General features: G+C 37.2%; 4 protein-coding genes across 9 annotated transcripts in view; 3 read left to right on the top strand and 1 right to left on the bottom strand.

The window, feature by feature from the left end:
- The first annotated feature begins 125 nt into the window (after positions 1-125).
- On the top strand, positions 126-8985 carry LOC141429728 (probable cytochrome P450 301a1, mitochondrial). 4 transcript variants are annotated; one of them, XM_074090210.1, is made up of 10 exons: positions 126-679; positions 981-1212; positions 2145-2338; positions 2951-3149; positions 4353-4429; positions 4492-4595; positions 5106-5275; positions 5592-5657; positions 6988-7201; positions 8708-8985. In XM_074090210.1, the coding sequence occupies exons 1-10, from the start codon at positions 325-327 to the stop codon at positions 8816-8818; spliced, it is 1722 nt and encodes a 573-aa protein (XP_073946311.1). In that variant the 5' UTR covers positions 126-324; the 3' UTR covers positions 8819-8985. The 4 variants fall into 4 exon arrangements, with proteins under 4 accessions (XP_073946311.1, XP_073946309.1, XP_073946310.1 ...); XM_074090208.1 differs by having other exon boundaries at positions 4477-4595; XM_074090209.1 differs by having other exon boundaries at positions 4338-4429.
- Positions 8986-12645: 3660 nt separating this feature from the next.
- LOC141429727 (protein lin-52 homolog) lies at positions 12646-15425 on the bottom strand. The gene is made up of 4 exons (XM_074090206.1): positions 15350-15425; positions 15090-15191; positions 14738-14836; positions 12646-12863 (listed from the first exon to the last, which is right to left on the bottom strand). The coding sequence occupies exons 1-4, from the start codon at positions 15381-15383 to the stop codon at positions 12724-12726; spliced, it is 375 nt and encodes a 124-aa protein (XP_073946307.1). The 5' UTR covers positions 15384-15425; the 3' UTR covers positions 12646-12723.
- A 668-nt stretch (positions 15426-16093) lies between these two features.
- Positions 16094-20282, top strand: RpS19a (Ribosomal protein S19a). Of its 2 annotated transcripts, none has more exons than XM_074090203.1 (4): positions 16094-16155; positions 16690-16760; positions 17552-17761; positions 20072-20282. In XM_074090203.1, exons 2-4 carry the CDS (start codon positions 16690-16692, stop codon positions 20250-20252), a joined length of 462 nt encoding a protein of 153 aa, XP_073946304.1. In that variant the 5' UTR covers positions 16094-16155; the 3' UTR covers positions 20253-20282. The 2 variants fall into 2 exon arrangements, with proteins under 2 accessions (XP_073946304.1, XP_073946306.1); XM_074090205.1 differs by having other exon boundaries at positions 16130-16237.
- A 2007-nt stretch (positions 20283-22289) lies between these two features.
- Positions 22290-26587, top strand: part of LOC141429724 (sortilin-related receptor-like) — a 49208-nt gene continuing 44910 nt past the window's right edge. For both annotated transcript variants that reach the window (XM_074090200.1, XM_074090199.1), the window contains exons 1-2: positions 22290-22644; positions 23190-23444. In XM_074090200.1, the coding sequence (XP_073946301.1) occupies positions 22396-22644; positions 23190-23444 (504 nt within the window). In that variant the 5' untranslated portion in view covers positions 22290-22395. The remainder of the gene's footprint in view (positions 22645-23189; positions 23445-26587) is intronic.

Genomic DNA, 26587 nt, shown 5'->3' with positions numbered 1-26587 from the left:
ACAGAAGAAGAGATAATCGTTTGTATAAACTTATTTACTTATTTCGCTACCGACAAAATTAATGTTTACGAAAAACGCCTTAATTTTTTTTTCTAATAGTGTTGCCAAGTTTTTAATATAAATTATACCAATACTCATTTTGGCACCATAATCCAGCCGTGCAAAACAATCTTAAGTCTTGCTTTAGGTTTAATCCATAGACAATGACATATAGCGCCAAAATTCAAACTTGACTTCTATACATTCTTTTGTTTCCATCAATGCAGCTCTAGATGTTATTCAGCTGTGAACATTTGTGTTCAAACCGTAAAAAAGTACTCCAAAATGTTGTTAAATCAATTGCGTTGTTTTCAGCCCCTTGTAAATGTTCATTTTGGGCTAAATCAGACGAAATTCTTTGGTTTGTGTAGCGTTCGGATGCAAACTTTGAAGGCTCAAGAAATTCCGTCTAAACTAGGTCACAGTGACATTGGTACTTCTGCAAATGAAACCATCGGAGAAATGATGTTCACAGCTCCCCGTGTAATGCCCATGGTATTGACAAAAGAGCCCGTTGTGTTATCCTTCGACGACATGCCAGGACCGAAGACATTGAAATATCTGTCAAGTGCCCGCCATTATTTATCACAAATCGGAACACAACTAACAGCTGGAGCTCTAACGCTCGGACTTAACATAAGTGATTATTTCTAAGATTTATCTAGATAGTTTTTAATCAGACAATTACTTATACCTAGTGCCATCCACGAAAACGCGTGATTTTGTCAAAATTAGACATTAATGGCATCGTAATAAGAACCACGGCTCGCGTCATCGTGAATGACTACCTATAATGCTTTATCATCATTTTTTGTTGAGTTAACGGTATTATGACAATTCCTGGGTCCAGTTTCTCAGCATATTAGTCCAAACAAATTAGTCTCGTATACAAAATACTAATACTATTAGACTAATATGTTTCTTATCAATTATTTCATCAGGTAGTCTTATAAGCAGAAAGTCGTTAACTGGCATTTCGGCACTATTTGAAGAATATGGCCCTGTGGTTCGCTTCGTCAGTCCTTTAGGGTCTGATATCGTATTGATCAACCATCCAGATCACATCCAAAAGGTTTTCTCCATGGAAGGAGAATTCCCTGTACGATCTACACTTGACTCGCTGGAAAAATATCGGAAGGAGCACAGGAATCACTTGTATGGGATATACTCTGTGTAAGTTGTACCTACCTACTTTTTTTTAAAACGCAAACGGACAGCCAATACTTTCGTTTATTTTAACAAGTGCAAATATTTCTCACCTTAACGTTAGATACCTCAGTCAGCATCAGCAGCAAAAGTAGATGAGCAGTTGTGGTGCTCAAAATTATCTAAAAACACTCTCTTATTGCGTGGGTACAGTCGCGTTCATAAATTTGTGAGCAAAAATTTGATCAAAAATATCTGAACACGCTTCTACGCCTTTAACGATAGTCGTGTTCAGATATTTTTGATCAAAATATTGCTCACAAGTTTATGAACTCGACTGCGGTACAGTAGTGTGTTGTAGATCATTTTGAGCACCGTAACCGCTCATCCACATCTGCCGCTGACTGTACTATAAAAACCGAGCCCGAAAAAATGTAAAATGCCGATTTCGCACTCCTGGAATAAACTCTTTCAAGTTTAGTGGGCCTGGGCAGTATTTTACAGAAATAAACTGGCCAAGTGTGTCGGGTCACGCGCAGTGTTGAGTTCCGTACTATACTAAGATACAAAATTTTGATCGGCTATTATTGGTGAGCCGTGTAGGTTTTCTTAATTAACGAGTACCTAATAACCAATCATATATGATTAATTATTACTATTTGTTGTCTAACGCAAGCCTGTTCAGCATTTAAGGTCTGTATCTGTAGCGACTCCTAGCGCCATCTAGTGAGCGAATATCGAAACTCCAAGTCCTAAATCACAGTATATTATAACTTTAGCTTGGATATATATATATGTGCCAACATCGTGCTGTCGAAGTTTCTCAACTCCGACGCATATGTAAAACTTCCGGCACAGAAGCCGGTTCCGACGTAACGTAACATCCGCTCGGCTAGAAGAGATCTCTCTATGTAGCCTCTCCCAGACAGATCTTACAATATTTTCTTATCCTCGTACAGCAACGGCCAAGAGTGGATCCGCCAAAGGTCTCTAGTGTCCAGTCCGCTAGATTGCGCGGTCACCCAGCACTTGATGAGCATCAATGACATTTGCGAGGGTTTCACTCAGAAACTTTACAATCTGAGGAACCACCAGGATGAAGTGCCAAAGGACTTGTATAAGGAACTGCATAAATGGGCGTTTGACTGTATGGGTATGTGCTTATTATTTCTTTAAAAGAAAATTTAAATTAAAACTCCAAAACGTTGAGATTTTGGCCTTGGTAATCGTGCCGACCCGCTCACAATATAATATTCAATATGAGAGTTAGAGAGATTGTATGATACGAACTCAGAACTCGGGATAGACACTCATTGCAGTCTCTCTCACTATAAAAGATCTGCAGGGCTACTCCGAAACTCGAAGTTCGTGTCGTGCGGTCCCTCTCGCTCTCGTATTAAATAGTATAAGTGTCAGAGGGACCGCACGACACGAACTTCCGAGTTTCGGAGTAGCCCTGCAGCTTTTTGTAGAATTATATAAAGTGCCCTTAGTGTAAGTTTTCGGTTACAAAATACGTCTCGTTCGCGTTATAATCTCAATTTCTATGGAAACACGAACAGCGCCTCTAGCGGAACGTTCACGATGTTCGTGTTTCCATACAAATTGAGATTTTAACGCGAACGCGATCGTGACATTTTGTAACCAAAAACTTACACTTACGGTTCAGAACAATATCTATACAACTAACTGCCTACGTGTAGTTCACGTTGCAGTTTTTCGAGCTCTACTTGTTTCTTATACCTACCTATCTTTAAATTTTCAGGATTGATAATATTTTCAAAGAAGTTTTCAATGCTCGACACTGAGCTAGTATACAGTCAATGCGACATGTCTTGGCTGTACCATAGTCTAGAGAAAGCTACAGAAGCCATCGTCAAGTGCGAGTCGGGCCTCCGCTTGTGGAAACTGTTCCCGACCCCTGCTTGGTACTCTCTTGTCAAGAACTGTGATAGTCTGGATAAGTAAGAATATTCCCTTTATAATTTTCTCCTTTTACAAGCTTTATTTAGCTTGATCTGTTCATCATCATCATATCAGCCGTAAGACGTCCACTGTTAGACATAGGTCTCCCCCATAGAGCTCCAGTTGCTTCGGTTAGAAGCGGCCTTTATCCACTGTGAACCTAGGCCGTCGCACGTTTCTGACGCTCGCTATCGCAATCAAATGACAGATTTCGCATACAAAAACTGTAATTTGATTGCGATCGCGAGCGTCAGAAACGTTAGGCAATACGGCCACAGGACCTGTAATCAAATCTTAGAACTCTGTTTTGACTAGAAGTCTAGAAGTGCTTCAATTGTGTGTAATTTGGCATTCTTACTTATGTAAGTCCGGTAACAACAATATTATCCTACTTCTTACTAATAGTTTCAATTAGTTTCTATGGGCGTGTACACAAAAAACAGGGTCGGTATTTCCATGTCCGTATTATCCGGGCCGGGAAAGTGTTCACCCCTATAAATGTGAAAGTTTGTGAGTATGTTTGTTACTCCTTCACGCTGAAACGGCTGGACCTGAACCTGGATTAAAACATAGGATACTTTTTATCCCGATATTCCCACGGGATAGGGATAAAATCTCTTAATAACAACCGCTAGGCTTAGTCATGAAATTTGGTATGTAGGTCGCTGCACGTCTGAACTGGAATAACACATAGGCTACTTTTTATTTTATCCCGATATTCCCACGGGATAGGGATAAAATTTCGAAACAACAACCGCTAGGCTTAGAGTCATGAAAATTGCCATGGGTGTTTTAATTTAGCGTCAATGAAAACCACGATGTAATTTTAGGGAACTCCCACGAGAATATAATAAAATTCCGGAATTTCAATTCATCTGCTGTATCTCATGATTTACACGTGCGAAGCCGCGGGTAAACGCTAGTCTGGTAATAAAATTCTGGTAGTCCAGCCAAGAAGTCTCTGCAGGACAGCAAAAAAAGCTCAAGTTACAGAAGACAATTTAATGACTCCACATTTTTAAGTTCTTAAAAACAATTGATAGCGGTTAACGCCTAGCCTATCGGCCTCTGGTCGCAGCATGTTAATGAATTTATTTACGAATGACGTGCCTTCTACAATATCTATCTGTAACCACCCTATGTTTAAAGCGTAATCTTCGTTTAGCAAACCTCACTATTAAAATTAGATTTATATTTTTCAGTTTGATCGGAAAACATGTTCTGGAAGCTGAACAAGCTATAACATTAACAAACAAAGACGGAGAAACTTTTAACAAAGGTAGATTAATAAATACAAAGCCTAACGAATGTCCAAATGTTTGAAAGTGCGTAACATTTTAGGTATGGATTCTCTTATTGCTTCGATGCTGGTTGGAGAGAACAGACTGAGTACGGAAGACATTTCCACTATACTGATGGATATGTTATTGATCGGCGTTAATACGGTAAGAGAAAAGTACTACACTAGAATGACATATGGCTGTTGGTATTTCCTATAGATTACCTATTATCGATTTTACGCATATACCTACTTGTACCTACTTACCAAATTTCATGCCCATCGAGGCTGAACTGAACCTAATGAAGACTACCACTTTGATGTCGAGTAAACCGGTACAGTCGGGGAAACTGAATCACGTACCGAAGTGGAACTTTTATGCCTCTAAAATGTCACGTTTAAAATCCCTACAATTGCCCGAGAAATCATAACGAAATTGATTATGAAAAGGTTTCCACCCTTGCAAGTGGTTCAGTTTCCTTAACTGTATTACCTACTGTGCTAGTGCAAAAAGCACAGCACCTGCCGAAGATAAAGTAAAAAACTAAGCTAAAACTTATGTAGGTACAACTCCATACAAAAAGGCACAAGTTTCTTAACATAATTAAACAGTTGGATGGGACTGTTACTAGGTAACTAACATTTTAATAGGCATGTCTTAATTTTTTGTTTTCAGATTTCCACGTCATCATCCTTCTTGTTATTCTACTTGGCGAAATACCAAAGATCGCAGAAGCTTCTGTTGAAAGAAATTGACTCGCTTGCAGCTGATATCAGTATAAACAATGTTAAAAAGTTGAAGGAAAGCACTCCCTATCTTCAAGCTTGCATTAAAGAAACATTGAGGTATTTTGTTATTATATTTTCCGTTACTTTTGAACAATTTATTTAGTGGATCTACGTACTCGTGACCACGGCCACTGTAATGTGGTCGAAACGTCGGTAAATATTACTCGTGTGTTAGCGTGATAAGTCCTGTTAGTGGTATTTTGACTATGAGTGAAAATCACGAAAGTCTAAAACGTTTTACAATTTATTATATTTTCCTACACTGACCGCTTCGAGAATGGAGTTGAAATTGTTTTGCTCTAGACGAGTAACCGGCATCAAATTCTTTACTCATTTCTCATGTTGATTCTCTGATATAATTTTCCTCTTATAGACTGGTACCCCCGATACCGCTGCTAACAAGAGTTCTGCCCAAAAACATAACATTGGACAAATACAAGTACGTTCCTATTTAACCCTTAAAAAGGTACAGAGGCGATATAGCGACCACATGCATTGACTTGGAAATTCAACCTTATTGTATTAGTTAAAATTACAATATCCATTATAATTATTGAAAATACTACTAGCTTTAAAAATATCCTTTGTCAGGTATGTATTCGGTAACTGCTTTTGATTCTGTGGCAGTATGGTCCAATAAATGGGGCCTATTAAGGGTTAATTTTGTACCGAGCAAAGCACACTCAAAATTGGAAAAATTTGGGTATGTATCATTGAACCAATTGAATCCAGAATCACCATGGAACTCGTCACATGTTGTCCATCACAGGAAATCAAGATGAAGTTTAGGTACTTATTGCTATACTTATTTAGGTACTTATGAGAACGTTCTACGCAGGGCACTGAATCAATTGGTTCTCATGTAGGTACAGCAATGCAGTGGGATTCCTCATTTTAAGTAATTTAGGTATTACTAGGAAAAGTTGATTTGGCAATTTCAGAACGTAAGTTTTTAGAAAACTGTAATTTTAGGTATAACTAAGTTTTTGTGGTAGGTAAAGGACCATTAGGGCCTGTACAGACTGGCATTCCGACTAAAACGTAACCGCTACACCCCGACTGCCCATACATTTCAATCGCACCCAGCATGCAGTTATGCCGGCTGCAATGGCACTGCAATGAAAAATGTATGAGCAAACGGCAGTTACGTTGCAATTGTAAACTTAGGGACGACTGCCACTACAGCCAGAGCTAAATAATTATCTATTCTATTCTAAACTACAGAAATCTTAAAATCAGCACAGTGCATAGCTTTTGTGCTCAAGAATGTTATTTAGCTACTTACTAGAAATATAATACCTACATGTTTTCCCGTTTAATAATTATCTATTCATTAATAAAATTATTATTTCTCAAACATGCTCGGAAATGTATGCGTTAATGTCACGAAATGGAGACATGAAGTTTCTCATTGATGGCTCCCTACCACCTCCCTACATAACTTCTTGGCCTAGGCCATGAAGTATGTATGAAAATCCATTATTGTCCGCTGCTCTAACCTTTTAAATTTGCTTACTAACATTTTTTTTACATTTAAAATGACAAAGGAAAAATTACGAACAGCCAACCACCACTACTCTGTAAGCATTCGCGATACTGCGATGCGATGCGATGGATGGATGGATGGATGAAATATTTCCTTACATTGTTTGAGAAAAGCACTATACAAACCTCGGCCAGAACAGGGATTGCTGGACTCGGTCTACCTCGAACTCGTCCATCAATCCCTTACTTCGTGGCCTCTGCAGTAATGTACTATTATGCTGTAGTATCCCACGGGGCACTCTAATAATGATGTCGACCCAAGATGCCGCCCAAAAAGAACGCAACTTTGACGATGCCGACAAGTTCTTGCCAGAAAGATGGTTGAAATCAGAGTCTCAAGAATACCATGCGTTTGCATCCATTCCCTTTGGTTTTGGAGCCAGGAAATGCCTGGGCCAGAATATCGCAGAGACTATGATGACTATGTTGGCTATCCAGGTAAACCCCGTCAACATTGTTGATTATGATTAACCTAAACATAAGCTATCATCATCTATCATATCGACACAGGCTTCCTCTCAATATAGGAGGGATTGGGCCGTAGTTCCCACGCGAGCCCAGTGTGAATTGGTAACTTCACACATAGCACTGATTTTTTGTGCCACCTAGTCGTTGCTAACTGCCTTACTCAGTGTCGGCATTCACATCTATCTATCAATCTGACAAGCCGTTGTGGCCGAGTGGTTTGACCTATGGCCTCTCAAGCAGAGGATCGTGGGTTCAAACCCCAGCTCTGAGTTTTTCGATATTCATGTGCGGAATTACATTTACCACAAGCTTTACGGTGAAGGAAAACATCGTGAGGAAACCTGCACATACCTGCGAAGCAATTCAATGGTGTGTGAAGTTCCAATCCGCACTGGGCCCGCGTGGGAACTACTGCCCAAGGAGGCCTGTGCCCAGCAGTGGGACATATATAGGCTGCGATGATGATGATCAATCTGTCGGCGGCCGATCGTAAAATCCACGAAATTCCCATTCATATCATGAAATGGCGTCATTTTATGTTATGCCTAAAAGTTGACCAGGCATAATTATTACGATGTGCCTGAGAAACGCGCAACGCGTTCGTCGATATTCATAGCTCTATATCTATCGGACACATCGTGATATGCCGAAAAAAAGGAAAATTTAGGTACGACGAGCGAAGCAAGGAGTGATTAGTATTCATTGTGACCACAACAGCGGCCGACGAAGTGCCAGAGCCGATATGGCGGCGTTTCATGATATGCCTAAGAAAGGAATTTCATGATCTGGCTAAAGTGGCCAAATCATGAAATGGCGGCGTTTCATGATATGCCTAGGAATTTCATGATTTACCTTTGCCTAAACGTCACTAGGCAAATCGTTAAACGAGTTTTGGACGAAATGGCGGATGTCCCTTAGCCAATTCATGAAATGGCGCCATTTCACGATATGCCTAGGAATTTCGTGATTTGGCGGATTTTACTATCAGTCGCCGACTTTATCTAATACCTTGAAACGAGCAATTCTTGTATACTTATATGTATAATAATCAGTATCTCGGAAACGGGTCCAACGATTTCTATGAAATTTGGTATGTATGGGGGTTTTCGGGGATGACAAATCGATCTAGCTTGATTTTTATCTCTGGGAAATCGCTTATTATCGAGTTTTAGCCCGAGCATCGCCCAGGTACTTCTTACAAATTAAATGAATAATGAATTATAATATAAGCCTATCCATAAAAGCAGTTTAACGTTAGCTCAAATTGTGCAAGTTGGGGAAAGTTTCTAAAAAGTTGGAAAAGTTTACGAAAATTTCTGGAAATTTAATCCATACAAAAATGTGAGCAGGTTCTGAAATTTTCCTTATTTCCTTTTATTATGTAAAATTCCTCAATTTTGGAAAGTTTCCTTTGGCACATTAGTAGTAAGAGTTTTCTAATAGAATTTCATAAAAATAAATTTGTTGTTATTTCAGCTTTTGCAAAAGTTCAAACTTGAATACCACTACGCAGATATAGCACCAACCAAAGAATTCATAGCTAAACCAAATAAACCTCTCAAGATAAGATTTGTTGACAGGATCTGAGGAAAAAAACTATATATTAGCGTTAAAAAAAGTGAAAATATTTCAGTTACAACCTTATTGCTTTAGGCATAATTGTATTTACACTAATATAATGTTGATTGGTATATGTTTCAACTGTCTAGAGTAAATTATTTACATGTTTCAATAAAAGTTTGTAGTAAAATGTTCGTGTTGTTTTATTTTTTTATGGTTGTTGTAATCAAAGGTTGTTGGTGTCAAGATTTTTCGCTTAGATTCCTAAAAAAAGAGTTTTGTCTGTTAGAATGTCAAAAAATAACCCTCCTTCGGGCAGTCTGTTAACAATATTGGACTCTTTTTTTTAGGGTTCCGGAGCCAAAATGGCAAAAACGGAACCCTTATAGTTTCGCCATGTCTGTCTGTCTGTCTGTCTGTCTGTACGTCCGTCCGCGGCTTTGCTCAGGGACTATCAATGATAGAAAGCTGTAATTTTGCCGAATATATATATAAACTATGCCGACAAAATGGTACAATAAAAAACCCAAAAAAAAAATATTTAGGTTACCTCCCATAGACGTAAAGTGGGGGTGATTTTTTTTTCTCATCCAACCCTATAGTGTGGGGTATCGTTGGATAGGTCTTTTAAAACCATTAGTTAGGGGTTTGCTAAGACGACTTTTTGATTCAGTGATTTGTTTGCGAAATATTCAACTTTAAAGTGCAAATTTTCATGAAAATCGGGCGTCCTCCCCTCTAAAATCTAAACCCGTAAGTGGAAAAATTGGAAAAAAATCAGGATGGTAGTATATCAAACTTTCAAGGAAAACTATAACGGCTAAGTTTGCTTGAGAATTATTAGTAGTTTATGAGTAAATAGCAGCCTAAGGTATAAAATATACCTAAACTTGGAAGATTCCGTATAAAATACGAAATCCTTAGAAAAATATTACTTATTTTTTTCGTAATGACTACGGAACCCTATTTTGGGGCGTGCCCGACACGCTCTTGGCCGGTTTTTTTATTTTCCTTTTGTTGATAATAAAGCCCGTTGTTCGCGCTGTCATCGTTCATCCACCATTACCTCTCATGTTTCGTTTTATAGTTTTTTTTTTACCGTACAACGTCAAAACCTACTAGACACTGGCAAAATTATCCTCCAATGGACAGAGCCATATTTTTCTAAAAAAAAAAACTAATACTTGTTGTTGTTTCTTTAAAAAAATATGGCTCTGTCCATCGGAGGACAATTTTGCCAGTGTCTAGTAGGTTTTGACGTTGTACGGTAAAAAAAAACTGTAAATAATATAAAGTATATAGTAGTATACAAATACTTGTTGTTGTTTCTTTAAAAAAATATGGCTCTGTCCATCGGAGGACAATTTTGCCAGTGTCTAGTAGTTTTTGCCGTTGTACGGTAAAAAAATTCTAGAAAACGAAATGTGAGAGTAATGGTGGATGAACGATGACCTATTGTTATATATGAATCAACAAATACTTATAACGGGCTTTATATATTATATAAGACGTAACGTCACGAACTCAACTGCCAAACATTGACGTTCGTGGTTTATTTTTGTCATCGTTTGAATGACCAAAGAACGTTAGTTTTGCGGAGGTCCATAAACAAAAACAATGAATTAAAAAAAAAACTCTCATACGTACAGTCACCAGCATTAATATCTGCCACAGCGGAGCGTGCAAAAATATCTGACACGTCCTTTTTCCGGCCCTATATAGAAATAGAGTCGTATCAGATATTTATGCACGCTTGGTGTCAGATATTGATGCTGGTGACTGTTGAGGTAATAGAAAACGAGCTAAAAACAGTTAAGATTTTGTTCACCCGCAACATACGATTTATTCGTAGCCCGCAACCTCATGTCTATGCGCAACATATGTGTTCATGCAGCTCCTCTACCTCCACACTGTAAGAACACACATCAAATCACACAAACCCAAATATCACCACCACCTAGTGTTGTGAGAAACGCTCATTTCGAGGCTTAAAGACTCGAACCCTAAAGACTCTCGAGGCTTAACGACTCAAAGCCCGCAAAGACGGTTTATTGCATCCATCCATACCTACGCATAAAATAAGCCAATTTAATTCCCAAATATAGTCCAGTCTTTAAGACTGGAATCAGCCTCGAAATTAGCGTTATCCTCAACTCTACCACCACCACCACCACGCTGCACTGATGTGTTTCGAACACAACCAGAGTCCATGCTCAGTAACACTTTTATTATTATAGCTTATTTTATAAACTAAAAATACAGGTCAATACCGATAACCTGTCACAATCACCAAATCCAAGCAAGTTTCCTCGACGAAATAGTTTATTATAATTAGGCCGTCAGTTAGGTTATGAAAAAGAAAAAAATACTTTCTTTTAATGAAAAGTTTCATGACGTATAAATATGTTCCAAATAAAAGCTTGGTAAAAAATACCTAAGTAAGTTTATTTATTTATATGAATTACAGCAAAACTTTCCATCCTTAGAAAACTAGTGTTCCACGTCCACGACTATGTCAATTCAATTTAATAATATAATTCCTGGAAACACTTTCTTGGTCGCATCTATTGATTGATATTGCAGATAGTTAAAAATCCATTTTTATTTTGTTAGACATCAAGACAATACAAGTTTTCCACAGTCCGGCTGGCCGGACACACAACCATACCACGGTTAAGAAGGGACAAATGTTAAATATCATATTTCCTAGCGAGTAGATATTTGTCATCACGCTTAATGGCTTAGGCTTACCCCCTGTTTCACCATTCATTGATTAATTTTATTTGACGGATAAATGTGATGCCGTCTGTTTGTTTTTGTTCGAATACAAGGAGACAAGACGGCATCACATTTATCCGTCAAATAAAATTAATCAATGGGTGGTGAAACAGCCCCTTAGGCTTGTAAAATGCACTTACTTCACCGCCACAAAACAAACGAAGTGACGTGCTCTGTACTGTACGCCACAGAAAAACCAGCGACAAATCAACTTTAATTTTTAACTCCATTGCAGAAGAATTAACATCGAGTTCATTATAGATGACCGACTGACCGTGGTGTAGCAGTGGCGTGTGAGGCATTCCATTGGCTGTCACGACTGGATGACTCTGGCGGTTGAAGAGGTTAATTTTGTAGCAGCAAATCTAAATTATCCTTCAGACCCACCATACCTCTGGTGGTATGGTGGGACTAAACTAGCGGGCACTGGACTAGCCACGAGTCTATTTTGTTTGCGTATAATGTTGTAACCTCGAATTGAAGTTGTGGAATAAAAACAACCTTTAAGGAAAAGTATACATTTCGATTATGACCTTAATTGGGAAAGTGTATTTTTTTAAAAGGGTAAATTTTGCGTTTTGGCACTTTATTCGAAGTATAAATTTTGGTAAGAAGGTTTTACGAGCGTAAGCCATGTATAATTATCACAGTTTTTAATCAAAATTTTATCCGAAAAAATCCCAATAGACAACTAAATATAACCGACCATAAAAAACCATACCCTGTATTTAGTTTTTAAGTATTTTATTTGTAATTATATTTTTATGAAAAAATGACTTTCTGCCAAGTTTCTTGCGGCGCATTCTTCTTGGCAATGATGGTCTTTCCGAAAGCGCTGGTAGTTTAAAAAAATGACGTGTAAAAGTGCCCATTGCGGCCTATTTACTGAATAAATCATTTGAATTTGAATTTGAACATACAATACAACTATCCAATCTTGGTGCATGTAAAAACAAGACAGCAGGTAAGTAAAATAAAGATAAATTTTCAGACACAATTAAAGATGCCATGCCATGCACCAAGACAGTATTATGTATTTTATGATGCAACACTACATACTGAAAATAATTACGCAGTTTAAAAAAAATCTTACTTTATGACTAATAATATTGGAAAGAATAACATAACATAGAATTATAATTATAGCATTGAACCTATCGGTTCCGTCTTGAAAATATATTAAGATACTTCCCCCTTGTCATTTCTTTAGCCTCTTCCAATCCAAGTTGGTAAGCAAGATCATGGAGCTTCTTCACTTCCATTATAAGACCACTTGTAGAGAGGGCTGCAAGCTCTGAAAAACAGAAAGTTTGTGGTTATATTTTATATCTTGTATGTAAAATCGCCAGTTGAAAATTGATTGTCTCATACAAAAATAAAAGTTTTGATTTAGCCCCATTGTGGTCCCAGTACTCTCTAGCCGTCTGTAGATCCTTGTTAGGGTAATACAGGAGAGGTACAGGACAATGTCTACTGGCCTAAAATAACTTCACAAAAATGTCAACCAAATTGATTGTAATTCTGATTTGTTTATTTTATTACTATTTAAATGTTCATTTCGAATTTACATTCATATGCATACAGAATATGCATTCTCGCACGCCCGCCTCGCCGGTGGAAAATCACCTTAACACCGCTGCGCCCGTGTGCAACGCACACCCTGCCCTATCGGTAAAGACGCCTCGGAGAGAGCTATGCTTGGAGTTTCTTTACGCGATAGAATCCGGAATACGGAAATTGTTCGAAGAACTAAAGTCACCAACAAAGCTGTAAAAATATGCAAGTTGAAGTGGCAATGGGCGGGCCCGCGGGCCACATCGCTCGAAGCACAGATAACCGTTGGGGGGAAATATGTATATTTTATGGTTTTACTGTGTTTTTGTTGTGATGTAGTGTGTTTTTCTTGCCAATAAATGTTGTGTTTGAGTTTGAGTTTGAAAAGTCCTCGAGTGGCGAGGCAACCACAAAATGAAAGACGAAGCGTTGGCAGGCCTCCCAATAGGTGGACTGACGGCATCGTGAGAGTTGCGGGCAACTGGTGGATGCCAGTGGCGAGTTGTCGTTCATTGTGGCGTTCTAAGGGGGAGGCCTTTGTTCAACTGTTGACATCTGTTTTGTTTGTTGCTATCCCACAACACTATGCAATTTTTCAGGAAAAAACGATTCTAGTAATGTCTCCAGAACTTAAACTATCTCTACCAAATTTCATCTGAATCGGTTCAGACTTTATTGCTTACTACTTGTCACAAACATCTTCACAAACTTTCTCATCTATAATATTAGTAGGATTTAGGCTTTAGCTGCCTAAAATTTAGAGTGGTGAATTAAGTACAAGAAAGATATAGAATTTAAAAACAGCAGTCTCTTGGTATGGTGATGGTAATTTACAACAGTATGTTTCTAAAAATCGCGAATATCAAATTAACATAATTAATTATTATTTATATAATGCACAGGCAGCTTATAGCTGATGCGTGCATATCATTGTTCACTTGTGTAATTGTCTTCAAAGTACTTATCAAGTCTGTTTTTAAAAGTATTCACTGATCACTGTCTCGGGCAAACTGTTCCACTGTTTCACGACGCGGTTGCCCAGGAAATGGCGCCTGGGGTTGCTTGTACTTAGAGTGCGTATCAGTTTCAGAGAGTGACCTCGCAGCCTCTCATTCATGCTCCGTGTAAATATGTCACTTAGTTCAGGTACATTATAGTGTCCGGTCAATATCTTGTAGGTTTCGATCAGATCACCACGCTGCCTCCGCCTGTCCAAGGTGGTAAGTCCCAACTCTCTCAACCTGTCTTCATACCCCCTGTTACGCAGACATGGTACCATTTTTGTAGCTCTCCTTTGCACTCTTTCTAAAAGGGTAATGTCCTTTTTGAAGTATGGGTTCCAGACCTGGAAGGCATACTCCAACAACGGTCTCACATAAGTCTTGTAGAGTTTAAGGAAGAGGTTCTTGTCCATGTAGTGAAAGGCCTTTCGAATTACGTATAACAGGGAGTTGGCTCTCTTAGTAACACCTAATATATGTTCTTCCCATTTTAAGTTCTCAGTAATGATTACACACATACATACATAACCAAGAAACCATTCTGTCTTATGCATTTTAAAGGCCATGCAGACTTGTAGACCAAAAAAGCAACAGAATCAAAAGGAAAACTTACGTTGCATTACAACTACGTCGTCTTTGGTGAGTCCCCTGTTCCAAGCAGGAGGAGATTGGTTAGGGTTCTGCATCGGCGCAAACTCCGACACTCCGGGAACTGCGTAAGTATCATCAGAACAATGAGATCCTTCATCGACCCGCGATATATTACCGTTTCCATCACCCATTGCAAAAAAGTTCAAAAGCACGTCGGTTATAACCGAAATGCCAAAACCCAAATGCAATACGTACCTACGTAATGGTGGACGGAATGACAACATCACAAATGGAACCAAAATCCCGCGCTTTTTGAAAATAATTAAATCAGGTTATTATGATATGTTTACTGCTTTTGTATCATAGGTACTTACTCTGCTCTGGCCATAGTTCTGGAGAAGCTCGATCAAGCTTTTCCAAGCTAAGCAAGCTTTCTTCCAGAGATGTCAGAGGAATATCGTCAGGTGCTGCTTGCCCTGGAATGCAATCAAAACATCAAACAAAGAACATTACTTTGGAACTACAAATACTATCAAGGTTGCTACGATGAACCAAGAACTCTAAATACATCTACGCGCACGAAATACACTGATATTTAAACTAAATATGCAGTAATAATTGTATTTTTTATTACCTTCTTGCTCGGTAATGTTCTGTTTCGCGGCCATTTTCCAATTTTTGACAACAAAGAGTCATAGACTATATAGACTCACAATTAATGGCATGACAGACACAGATTCGTTTGGTTTAAGCTAAATAGAATTTGCTAAATATTTTTGAAAATGATAGGCGTAAATACAGCAAAAAAATAAATTAAAAATATCAGTCAACAAAAGGCCACTGACAAGTTTTTGGAATATTTTACGAAAGCGTATTTTTCATTTAAAAAATTTAGTTGCGTAAAAAAAATCTACTATTTAAGAAGCTTTACAGTAACTGTTTGATATTCCAATCCAATGACACTGTTTTTTGTGCGAGTGTGAGCACTCAGTATAATTGTGTCGGTATGAAAAATGAAAGTATAGGCACATGTATGTAATGTACGTTTAAAAGTTCTAAATTCAATATTTACATTACATATATTACCCCAACCGTAGCCCCATTTTAAATAAGAAGAGATTTAGGAAATATGTAATTTATTATTAATACTTGAACAGCTCAACTATTAAAAACATCTTCTAATATTATAATCTTCCTCAGGGACAAGACTTGGGGGAACTGTATATATAGTAAATATTTTTAGGATAGTTTAGTATAACTTCAATTGTACCTTTTTAATTTAAAATAAATATCTTCCTTATCGCTATAACTTTAATTAATTTAGTTTTAAAATAAGAAACACCACGACACGACATATAATTAGTAGTATTTTCGTTCTTGGTATGCCAACACCACAACTTTTTTTTTCTTTCTTTCTTCCGGCTGCCAACACAAGGCAAGGTGGGTAAAAGCCACATGGTTTCTGGATTAATTAGTGGAAATATAGTTTAAAATAGTTTTAAAGTGATATCTGCGACATAAGGTAACATACCATCTACTATTTCTTGAAATTAGACCATCAAATTAGTCGTTAAATATGTTTCTTGGAGGTTTTCATTATGAACTGTCATGGCACGAGCAACGAAGCAATTTTGCTAGATTTTTTGCATGCATTTCGATTATCGATTACATTTTATAGTATATACTTGCTTATTAATTTCTCAGTATCGAGTAGTTCACTATTTATCTAATGATTATAATTTTCACTAATTTTGAACAAGAGAAACATAACCTAACTTTTACGGTTCCATGGCATTATCAACCAAATTACAAAGTTTAAAATAGCATAATAAAGTTATTTGAAGGTTAATATAACATTCATATCCATTTTCAAGTGATTTCTATATTTTTAAGCTGTCATTCATATTTTTGGGTCTATGAATTTTATTTTAATTTCAAAAATTTAAAAACTTAAATTTTACTTTTTTATTTCAGATGCGTTCCGTCACGCTTAAGGATGTTGAACAAGACAAGGTCGTCAAGACCGTCGCTGCCCACTTGAAAAAGTAAGACTCTTGTGCCTTTTAGCCCTTTAACCGCCATTGTCTGAATTATAAGACAAAAATTATCCAGCTCATTTCGCCGCAGTCTTATAATTAAGACAAAATGTCTATAGTTTCGGTGTACGTGTCGATACGGGCACATACAAATGAAAACATATTGGCGGTTAACAGTGTTCTTATTAGTAACTAACACTAGGACAATATTACTCTTAGTGTTTGTGTTATTCAGCCCTACTTAATATATGTATGTATGTATGTAATTTAATTGTCGCATTTGTATAAAAATGGAGTGACGAGATTTGCTTCACAAGAGTTATGAGGTCTTGGAGTTACAGGACAAAAGTCCCAACACAATCTTATATACCAACACAACTCTGCTTATAACAACAAACCGTGTTTAACAACAATCTATTGCTGTCCCTCTGATGTCATTAAATATGGTGTTGAGTGAACTTCAAATTAGTGTTTATTTAGGTTCACTAATTCCTTAATGCAATCTTAGTCTTATCTTTGTTATTTATGTAATTATGTAAATTAATCTTAATTAATCTATTCAATTCAAAACTCTAATTTTATAATTTTATTTTAATAAGTACATTGACATTTTTAATTTTCAATTGATATTAATTGTTTCAGTGGTTGTGTTGATTTACCAATTAGTTTCCAAAATAATCTTTACTAATATAGTTTATAAGAATAATTGTTAGTAACAAATTTCGTGATCTGTTGATATCTATGGACCTTAAACGCCTGATAATAAATTATTTTTATTTATCATTTGATGCTTATTCCAGGACGGGCAAAGTCAAGGTCCCTGAACACATGGACCTGGTGAAGACCGCTCGTTTCAAGGAGCTGGCTCCTTATGACCCCGATTGGTTCTATGTGCGCTGTGCTGCTGTGCTTCGTCACATTTACATCCGCTCCCCAGTTGGAGTCAAGACAGTCACCAAGATCTTTGGTGGCCGTAAACGCAACGGTGTCACACCTTCACACTTCTGCAGGTACAGGCACAGTTTTTATTTCGACTTATCGGGTTTGACCAGGCAACCCTCAATATGTGTTCTACCACCCTAAAAATGATTATTGTTTGTATTCACACAATGTTGATAAGTTATGCCTTTCTGCATGTGTTTTGTTAATTTGAAAGTTCGACTTTAGCATCAAAATGTACCTGTACTGTACCTGAGGGTTAGACAGCACTTAGTAAGTAAAGATCAGTGTCTGGTTTTTTAATATCTGACTGAAGTACTGAAACTTATATGTATTCTATTCTAGGTTTGCCCTTTTTATCTTGTTCCAAACTTGGCAACTCTTTTAGCCAGGTGACCAAAACTTGTCAAAAAATCTGATTGCAATCTATCTATATAACATACTCCATGATTAGGATAGAAATACATTTTAATAGAATAAAATTACAAAAATAGGTCCCATGCTTGATCTGATCAATAACTTTATAAACAGGTAGAAAATTTACAACAAAGAGAAGTCATAACTAAATAAAACAAAACTGTCAAATTAAATTAAATTAAACACATCAAAAGAAAAATATTTTTTAATTAATACATAAAATTATAAATAGGTAGAAATAATTAATTGAATCAAGCTTTGCGGAGGTCCATATCAATTTAAATTCTTTTAGTTCATTAAATAGGTAGGTAGGTAGGTTCAATAAATTATTTAAAATGAATGCAAACATTTTTCTACACAAGCAATATTGAAGTCTTGCCATGTATATTCTCTTAATTTTAAATATGTTCTTTTATTTGAACACAATATCTTAAAACATTTGCTTCTCTGTTGAAATAGAAAATCTATGTAAAGATTTTGTACTGTCACTAAATCTTAGGCTAAATAACCATAGGCGACAGAAAATTAGATGTAATTCTTAAAAATGTTATCATTCAAAGTTTTTAGAATATAATTTTGCAATTACCAAATAAGTGGTCTATCTATTTTTAAACAAGTTCCTATCAAATGAATATGTCGCTAAAGTCGAACTTTCAAGTTGACAGACACATCTATTGGCATTATTGTTTTATGACGTGCAAACAATTATCAACTTTAGGGTGGTAGACCACATATTTGGCTGATGGTACCGACTTCTCACCACAATTCAATGATCATTTCGCTATTCATAAAACTACATTGCCTTTTCCAAATTTGTAATTTGTAAGAATGTTAGTTATGGCCATTAGCATAGATAGCGGGCCTACTGAGACCAGACTTAATTGTTTAACTCTGGGTTTAGTAGTGTTAAATTAAAATTTGTGGTACAATCATCCCTAATCCAGGTTTTACAATTCTAACTCTTATGCTTGGTTTGAATAGGTATTTAATTAAATGTAAACAAAGCAATGTCTATTGGTGTCTTCAATATTGAAATTCTCCTAAACTATCTAAATACTAGATGAAAACCCGGCTTCGCTCGGGTAAAATGTACTAATAACAATACGTTTAAAAATTTTTTTTGCCAAGTTAAAGACTGTTGTACTTATCAAAAAATCTGACGTATATTCCCAGCCCAGCTAACCTACGTACCGGTATTTCACTATTATAGTAGATATTTCTCCTAAATCTTATTTGCCCAAATAACTATGATGTCTCTGTCTCATAATCAAAGAAATTAGACCTACGATCTGTACGATCGATCTGATGAAAATCGACGAATCGTACCGTGTGTGGGCCCTTAAGAGGTCACAATGGAGAACGAAATGCAAACCTGTGACACCTGTGACACGTGATGACGTGACACTAAGGCACTTTGATGTGATGACTTTGACATGTTTACTTCGCAACGCCATTATATACTTAGTAATTTATTCAAGTTTATATTGAAAATACTCGATAATCCGAATTTTCCGCCTACAAGTTGTCGACTCGGATTGACTAATTTTTTACGCTCTTCAATTTGATGTGCATTTCGTTCGAGTCTACCGTACCCCTTGACGAAATTATTAATATAGATTTACATTTCTGTTACAATGATAAAATGTTAAAAATCCTTGAATGTAACAAATCTGGCAGCTGAAGTTTGTTTACATTTAGTTAATTACCTAAACGTTTCAAGTATAGACTAAGGCATAATAGGCGCACATAGACTTTGAGTTGCTTAGAACAGCCCGGTTATACCTATATACCTAGCTAGGGCCATCCACGAAGACGCGTGATTTTGACAAAATTAGACATTAATGACATTGTAATACGAACCACGGCACGCGTCATAGTGAATGACTCTACCTATACCTAATTCTGTAGAACATTAAGTAGCAAAAGTCTAACTTCTATAATAAACCAAATCTTTCCCTTTTCAGGTCATCCGGCAGTATCGCCCGTAAGGCCCTGCAAGCTCTGGAAGCTCTGAAGCTGGTTGAGCAGGTTCAAGACGGTGGCCGCATCCTCACCACTCAGGGCAGGCGTGATCTTGACCGAATCGCCGCTCAGGTCCGCCTAAAGGCCAAGCAACAGGCTAAGCAGAATGTTATCGTACTGTAATTTCTCTAAATAAAGAAATAAAAAAAATAATGTTTTTTTTTTTGGTAGGGTTGAAGTTTTAATTTGGAATTTCAAACTATCAGGTAGCGCGATCACTTCCTGGTAAGTATGAAATTGAGCTAAAGGGAAGGTACAGTCGGAGTAAAAAAGGTGCGTCACCCTAAGGTCGATTTTCCTTTGCTCAGTATGAGCGCTAATTTGCTTTACCGATTGAGTAGGACATACTGCGTCAAACTGTCAACCTGCTAAACATAGTCAGGTGACCATAGCAACCCTACCCTGCACCTTGGCACTGACAATTATTAAATAACCAATGATACTACATATAAAATGGTCATCGTTCATCCACCATTACCTCTCATATTTCGTTTTCTATAATTTTTTTACCGTACAACGGTAAAAACTACTTGACACTGGCAAAATTGTCCTCCGATGGACAGAGCTATATTTTTTTAAAGAAACAACAACGATATATATAAAATATAAACGGAGTATTTTACAAGCAGTAACACCAAACGATGAGTGTCACTTTCAAAATTTAAATGTCATATCACTGTCAGTCAAAATTGATTATATACAGAAGCTGAGTAGAGTCTGTGCAGACAAGACAGCAGACCAGTGTAGCCAACCTTACACTTTTAACTGTAGATCTGCAGTTTTTGGAAATTCTCTCAGATTTTAGTTTTGGCCTTGAAATGTACAGATTTTTATTTAGAGGCTAGCGTCATCCATTTTATTTATTACATAGTCTGTAACTAAGTCAGCTCCAGTAAAATCTACTACTATCGGACCGGAGGTAATCGTCAAAATGCATAGGTGTGCCTTTCTTGTCATAATAATTCCAATAATTGAATAGGCACTATACCGTTAAGCGATTCGAACACAATCCGGGAGTAACGTAAAGACGTCGCAATAAAAATGTATCTCAAAAATGCGTCAAAACTGAGTATTAAGTAATGAACTTTTAGGCAGATTTATCTGGCGCGTGGTATATGAAACAAGATGTCCGCTCTCTCGCGCGTTGAGATCAATTATTACAAGTTGGACAACAAATCCGACGATAACCGCTTGTCACCAAGGAGCGGTACGTACGGCATGCAAAAAACAAAATTAAATAGTTTTAATTATGAATAAGTAAATTAAGTATCTTCTCCCTTACTAGGGCTTGGGTCTAATTTGAGTAATAACAGTTAAGATAAATAAAACACGCCTTAACAGTAAATAAATAAAAAATCAAGGTAGTTTTATGAGACGATTAAAGTTTGTTAGTTTTTGTAGGTAGTTTGTTTGAGAAAAATAAAGTTGGTAGTTGGGGAATTACAGTGACAAATTAAAAGGTTTATTTGGTTTGTTAGTCTCAAATCTGGTAGATGGTGAACGGTTGTGTTGATCTGAAGATAAGCTCTGGTTGAGTTCGAAACGCATCAGTGTAGTGTGGTGGTGGTGATAGATGGGTTTGTGTGATTTGTGTGTGTTCTTACAGTGTGGAAGTGGAGGAAGGAACTGCATGAATACACATTTTTTGCATAAACGTAGATATCATAAGGTCGCGGGTGAGCAATGTAATTGTTTCAGTTCAAAGTATAATTTAATTTTAATTTTATTTAATTACCAGACTTTGAAGACATTTCTTGGGTGACATGCTGACGGTACTTTTGCGAACTAAATATGCGTGCTTCTACGCCTGAGTCTAACGGGGACCTGAAAGAAATTGAATGAATGACCAATAACAATGACATTTATGCGTGTATGCCGTCTTGCCCATAGAAGCTCCTGTCATTTTTCTATGGGTCGGCGTGTACACAAAAAACAGGACGGTATTTCCAAGTCGGTGTTAACTGGGCCGGGAAAGAGTGTCACCCTTTCTTTGGTGTCACCCATCTGTATTCTGAATTTGCGCATGTGCGTAAATGCGGTGGTAGTTCATTTTAAATTAGACAAGCTCCCTGCTGATTTTTTATTTGATATCTACAGTTTTACTCTATGATAGGGTTGGCAACACTGCAGCAGACAGTCTTCCGTTGCCAACTTCACTTGCATTCTCCAGTATTTTTTCACGGCGTAGCAAGTCAATTCATTTCTTCCTTCAGTACAAAACCAATTTCGAATCCGAACGGGTGGATATGCAGTGAGTGATGCCAATATGTTGCTGACATTTGATCTACGTATCGGGCTATTGGCCGTGATAATTTTTTTTACGTGTGTGGTGCGTGGGAAGCAGTATGGGACACCCGGGAACACTTTATACGTGGCAGAAGAACAGCAGCGGGGTTTAGGCAAAACCTTCCAAATAAACAGATTTGTTGAAGAGGAGAGTCCGAGCTTAGAAAGGAGAAAACGCGATGCGTCCGTGTCATCGACACCAGCGCTGGAGAAAAATATCACTACATGGGTAACAGACCATTTCCTTATTAGATTCAATTAAATCCCCTTTGTTGTGTATTTGTTTACTATCGTCCGGTCGCCTCATATCGGCGATGTTTTTATCGCTGTCATTTGATTGTTCGTCGCACTTACCTTGTTACGCACTTTCCTCTATTTTTATAAAGTGACTTTACAGATTTGTGCTCTTTATGCGCCTTTCGTCAACCTTGACCTATTCATGCGTTGTATTTGTAAACAAGCATCTTAATTACACTGTGCATGGCTAATGCCAATGTTATGAGAAGTTACGAATTTTTTATTTATCAATATTTAACAAGTTATTATAACCAAAATGTCCTTTTTTAGCCAACTGCAAAAGTGAAGGTCATCCATTTGGTTGTATTTTTGTAATTAAATACGGCCATTTTACTAGCTAAATGTTTCAAGAAAGAGCCATGAAGAGTATTCTTAGGAGTATAGTTATTATTATATATTTTATTGCTTGTTGTTCATTGTTTTTTTACTTGCCTATTCATAGATAACATCTGTGTTGTTTTTCATATTTTTCTCCAGACTACACATTTGAATGACAGTCATCAGCAACTGATGGTACACTGGGTTGGTGAGGGCTCCAATGTCATCATCTGCCTGGCGAGAGACTCGAGCCCTAAGAATAAAGGAGGGCTTTCTCCATCAGCTCTGTTCATATCGTATGACTATGGCAAGAACTTCACTAACAAGACCGACAGCTTTAAGCTGAGTGATGCTCCAAACAGTGGATATGCACAGTTGGATAAATTCTTCAATCATCCAAAATATCCAGAATTTGTGAGTATTTGTCTTATTTGCAAAAGATACTATTTAAGTATAATATTATTATACAGATAGGCAGACAGACATGGTGAAACTATAAGGGTTCTGTTTTGCCATTTTGGTTACGGAACCCTAAAAACGAAGTATACTTAATATTGCTAATTAATGGTACAACATCCTTTTGTTAAGTTAACAGAACCTAAACAACAACTGACTTCCTCTGAGCTTTGATTTTCTTTCAGCTCCTGATTTTTTAAGGTGTTCAATGTCATTAAAATTAAAGGAAACAATATTTGACTATTTTAATTAAAGCTTGATAATGTGTCATTGAACAGAAAAACAATTTTTAACCTACCTTTACATATAACTGAGTTATATGTTTATTTCTGTTAGTTTTTGTATATATTATTTGTTTGTTTATAAATAAATTTATTATCATTTAGTATCTAAACATTCAGTGTCAAAAGCAAGTGTCAATTGTCAATTGTGCTCTTGAATTTCTCGAAAATGTGAAGTTAAAAAGTGCTTTCGTAACTGTCAGTATCATAGAAGTGATCTATACCATCAGACTCACGTGTGATAGTGTTATCTCCGGAGAACTTTCTACAGAAAGGCAAAAACATCAGCCGGTAAATACGCGAGTGACACATCATATTTGTTGGGGACTATCAACCTACCCACATAAGAAAAACAGGCTACCCACTTACATTTTATTAACAAGTGTTGCCAGCTATTAAAAATAAACTCCCATAAAAATGACACCACGGGAGTGGGTGACCAAGCTCCAGTGGTGGATAACACGATTGGAAATAAAACAACAAATAACCCAAACAATATGATTCAACAAAAATTCCACAAAAGCATGTTCATCAGAAGTCGTAGTAACAGCACACCACCTGTCGCAGAAAGTACAGACAGCAACATACGGGCTCAAATATTTGAGAACAACTCAGAGGATTATACTGCAAATCCTACAATTCTGTGGCAAAATGATAAAGTACCCCCAAAAAGACAAAAGAGGAAGGAGACAAGCCCAAAACAAAGTAAAATCTTGAAGAAAACTAGAAATGAAACCGCCTTTACAATACACACGCATAACAGATTTGATTTCCTAAACAATGAGGAAACAGAGAAAGAAAGAGAAGAAACAGAGGAACCTGTTATCGAGCACATACCTAAGCCTGAACCTATCTTCGTGACAGGAGTCATGGATGTCACATCTCTAAAAGTCATACTAAATGAAATTGTTGACAATAACCTATATAAAATGACAACATTAAGATGCGGCCACATCGTAAAACTAATGCCGAATGATATACAGACCTACAAAACAATAAGAGAACAACTCATAGCAAAAAATGTAGCACACTACACTCACAAACTTAAATGCGAGAGAGCTTACAGAGTGGTACTAAGAGGACTTCACTCAACAGAAGATACCTCCCTGATTAAACAAGAGCTAAAAGAACAAGGACATGAAGTCAGGCAGATAGTAAACATCCTACATAGGTCTACCAAACAAGCACTACCCGTGTACTTTGTAGACCTTGAACCCAACAAAAATAATAAGGATATTTTTAATTTACGTTACTTAAGCCACATGAAAGTGACTTTTGAAGCCCCCTATAAAAAAAAAGAAGTCGTACAATGCAAAAGATGCCAAAGATTTGGACACACCAAAAATCAGTGCTTTAGACCATTTAGATGTGTAAAATGCGGCAACGATCATCCTACTTCAACGTGCATAAAAACACCAGAGTCAGAAGCTACATGCGCAAACTGCCAAGAAAAGCACCCCGCGAGCTACAAAGGCTGTGCAAAATATAAACAATACAAGGAAAGAATACTAAAAACGAAACCAAACAAAAAAGACTCTGGCTCATCTCGGAGCGAAAAAGAGAAGAAAACAGTAGACCAAGCAGCAAAACAGAATACAGGACACACTAACCACCAGGAGGGCAAAAGGAGCTACGCAGATGCAACAAAAGACAGACCGCTAAACGAAGGGTACAATGACTCGAAATTTTTTTCAGACCGACTAGAAGAAATACTTGCTAAATTTCAACAAATCATGATCAACATGATGGACAAAATGATGGATCGGATGATCCAGCTGGTTTCAAGTCTTGTCTCAAAATGAGCCACACACTCAGAATTGTCACTTGGAACGCCAACGGCCTGACGGAACGTCGTCAAGAACTTCAAACATTTCTCCAAACAGAAAAAATTGACATAGCTTTGATCTCTGAGACGAGATTCACTGCAAAATCTCACTTCACAATAAAAAACTACACAGTATACACAACTAATCATCCATCAGGGAACAGCCACGGAGGAACCGCAGTAATTATAAAAAATAACATAAAAAATTATGAACTACAGAAATGCCAGACGGATAAACTTCAAGCAACATCAATAAAAGTGTACAACGATAAAGTCGAGACAACTGTGTCCGCAGTTTATTGCCCACCCAAACATACAATTACTAAAAATGATTACAATCCATACTTCTCTTCCCTCGGCCCCAGGTTCATATGTGGTGGGGATTGGAATGCTAAACACACCCACTGGGGTTCGCGATTAACTACACACCGAGGAAGACAGTTATATGACATAGCACAAAATCTAAAACTCGAGTTTTTGTCCTCTCGTGAACCAACGTACTGGCCTACGGATAGAAATAAAATTCCTGACTTACTGGACTTCTTTGTCACCAAAAATATAAGTCGAAACTACATGTCCACTGAAACATGCACGGATCTATCATCTGATCACACGCCAGTCATACTAAATGTCAATTCAAGGGTGGTGATGGTCCAACCAGTGGAAAGGCTTTACAATAAAGCTACTGACTGGGAAATGTATCAGGAAATGATTACAAAAGAAATTACACTCCGGAACACATTAAAAACAGTAGAAGACGTTGATGAAGCTATAGAGAGTCTGAATAAGGCCATACATAAAGCAGCTACAACCTCCACAAAAATGCGAAAAAAAAAAATGCCTTCTATGTTAAATGAATACCCAAAAAACATCAAAGAAAAAATAGCTGAACGCCGTAAACTAAGAAAAGTATGGCATGAAACCAGATATCCAGCAGACAAAGCCGCATTCAACCGAGCCTCTAACGAAGTGAAAAACCTGATTAAAATGTTCAA

Source organism: Choristoneura fumiferana, chromosome 7, assembly GCF_025370935.1.
Source record: "Choristoneura fumiferana chromosome 7, NRCan_CFum_1, whole genome shotgun sequence".
Taxonomy (NCBI): Eukaryota; Metazoa; Arthropoda; class Insecta; order Lepidoptera; family Tortricidae; genus Choristoneura; species Choristoneura fumiferana.
The sequence above is the reverse complement of the archived record's forward strand: the minus strand, read 5'-3'. Positions and strand labels throughout refer to the sequence as shown.

Excerpts from the sequence above, each read along its gene's own strand:
- LOC141429728 (XM_074090207.1), top strand. The coding sequence starts at position 325 with ATGTTGTTAAATCAATTGCGTTGTTTTCAGCCCCTTGTAAATGTTCAT. Across the intron at positions 4,430-4,476 it reads CGGAGAAACTTTTAACAAAG|TGCGTAACATTTTAGGTATG; the intron begins GTAGATTAATAA and ends AATGTTTGAAAG. Across the intron at positions 5,276-5,591 it reads TGCATTAAAGAAACATTGAG|ACTGGTACCCCCGATACCGC; the intron begins GTATTTTGTTAT and ends TTCCTCTTATAG.
- LOC141429727 (XM_074090206.1), bottom strand. The coding sequence starts at position 15,383 with ATGGCCGCGAAACAGAACATTACCGAGCAAGAAG. Across the intron at positions 15,192-15,349 it reads GAACATTACCGAGCAAGAAG|GGCAAGCAGCACCTGACGAT; the intron begins GTAATAAAAAAT and ends ATTGCATTCCAG. Across the intron at positions 14,837-15,089 it reads AGAACTATGGCCAGAGCAGA|TTCCCGGAGTGTCGGAGTTT; the intron begins GTAAGTACCTAT and ends ATACTTACGCAG.
- RpS19a (XM_074090203.1), top strand. The coding sequence starts at position 16,690 with ATGCGTTCCGTCACGCTTAAGGATGTTGAACAAGACAAGGTCGTCAAG. Across the intron at positions 16,761-17,551 it reads GTCGCTGCCCACTTGAAAAA|GACGGGCAAAGTCAAGGTCC; the intron begins GTAAGACTCTTG and ends TGCTTATTCCAG. Across the intron at positions 17,762-20,071 it reads ACACCTTCACACTTCTGCAG|GTCATCCGGCAGTATCGCCC; the intron begins GTACAGGCACAG and ends TTCCCTTTTCAG.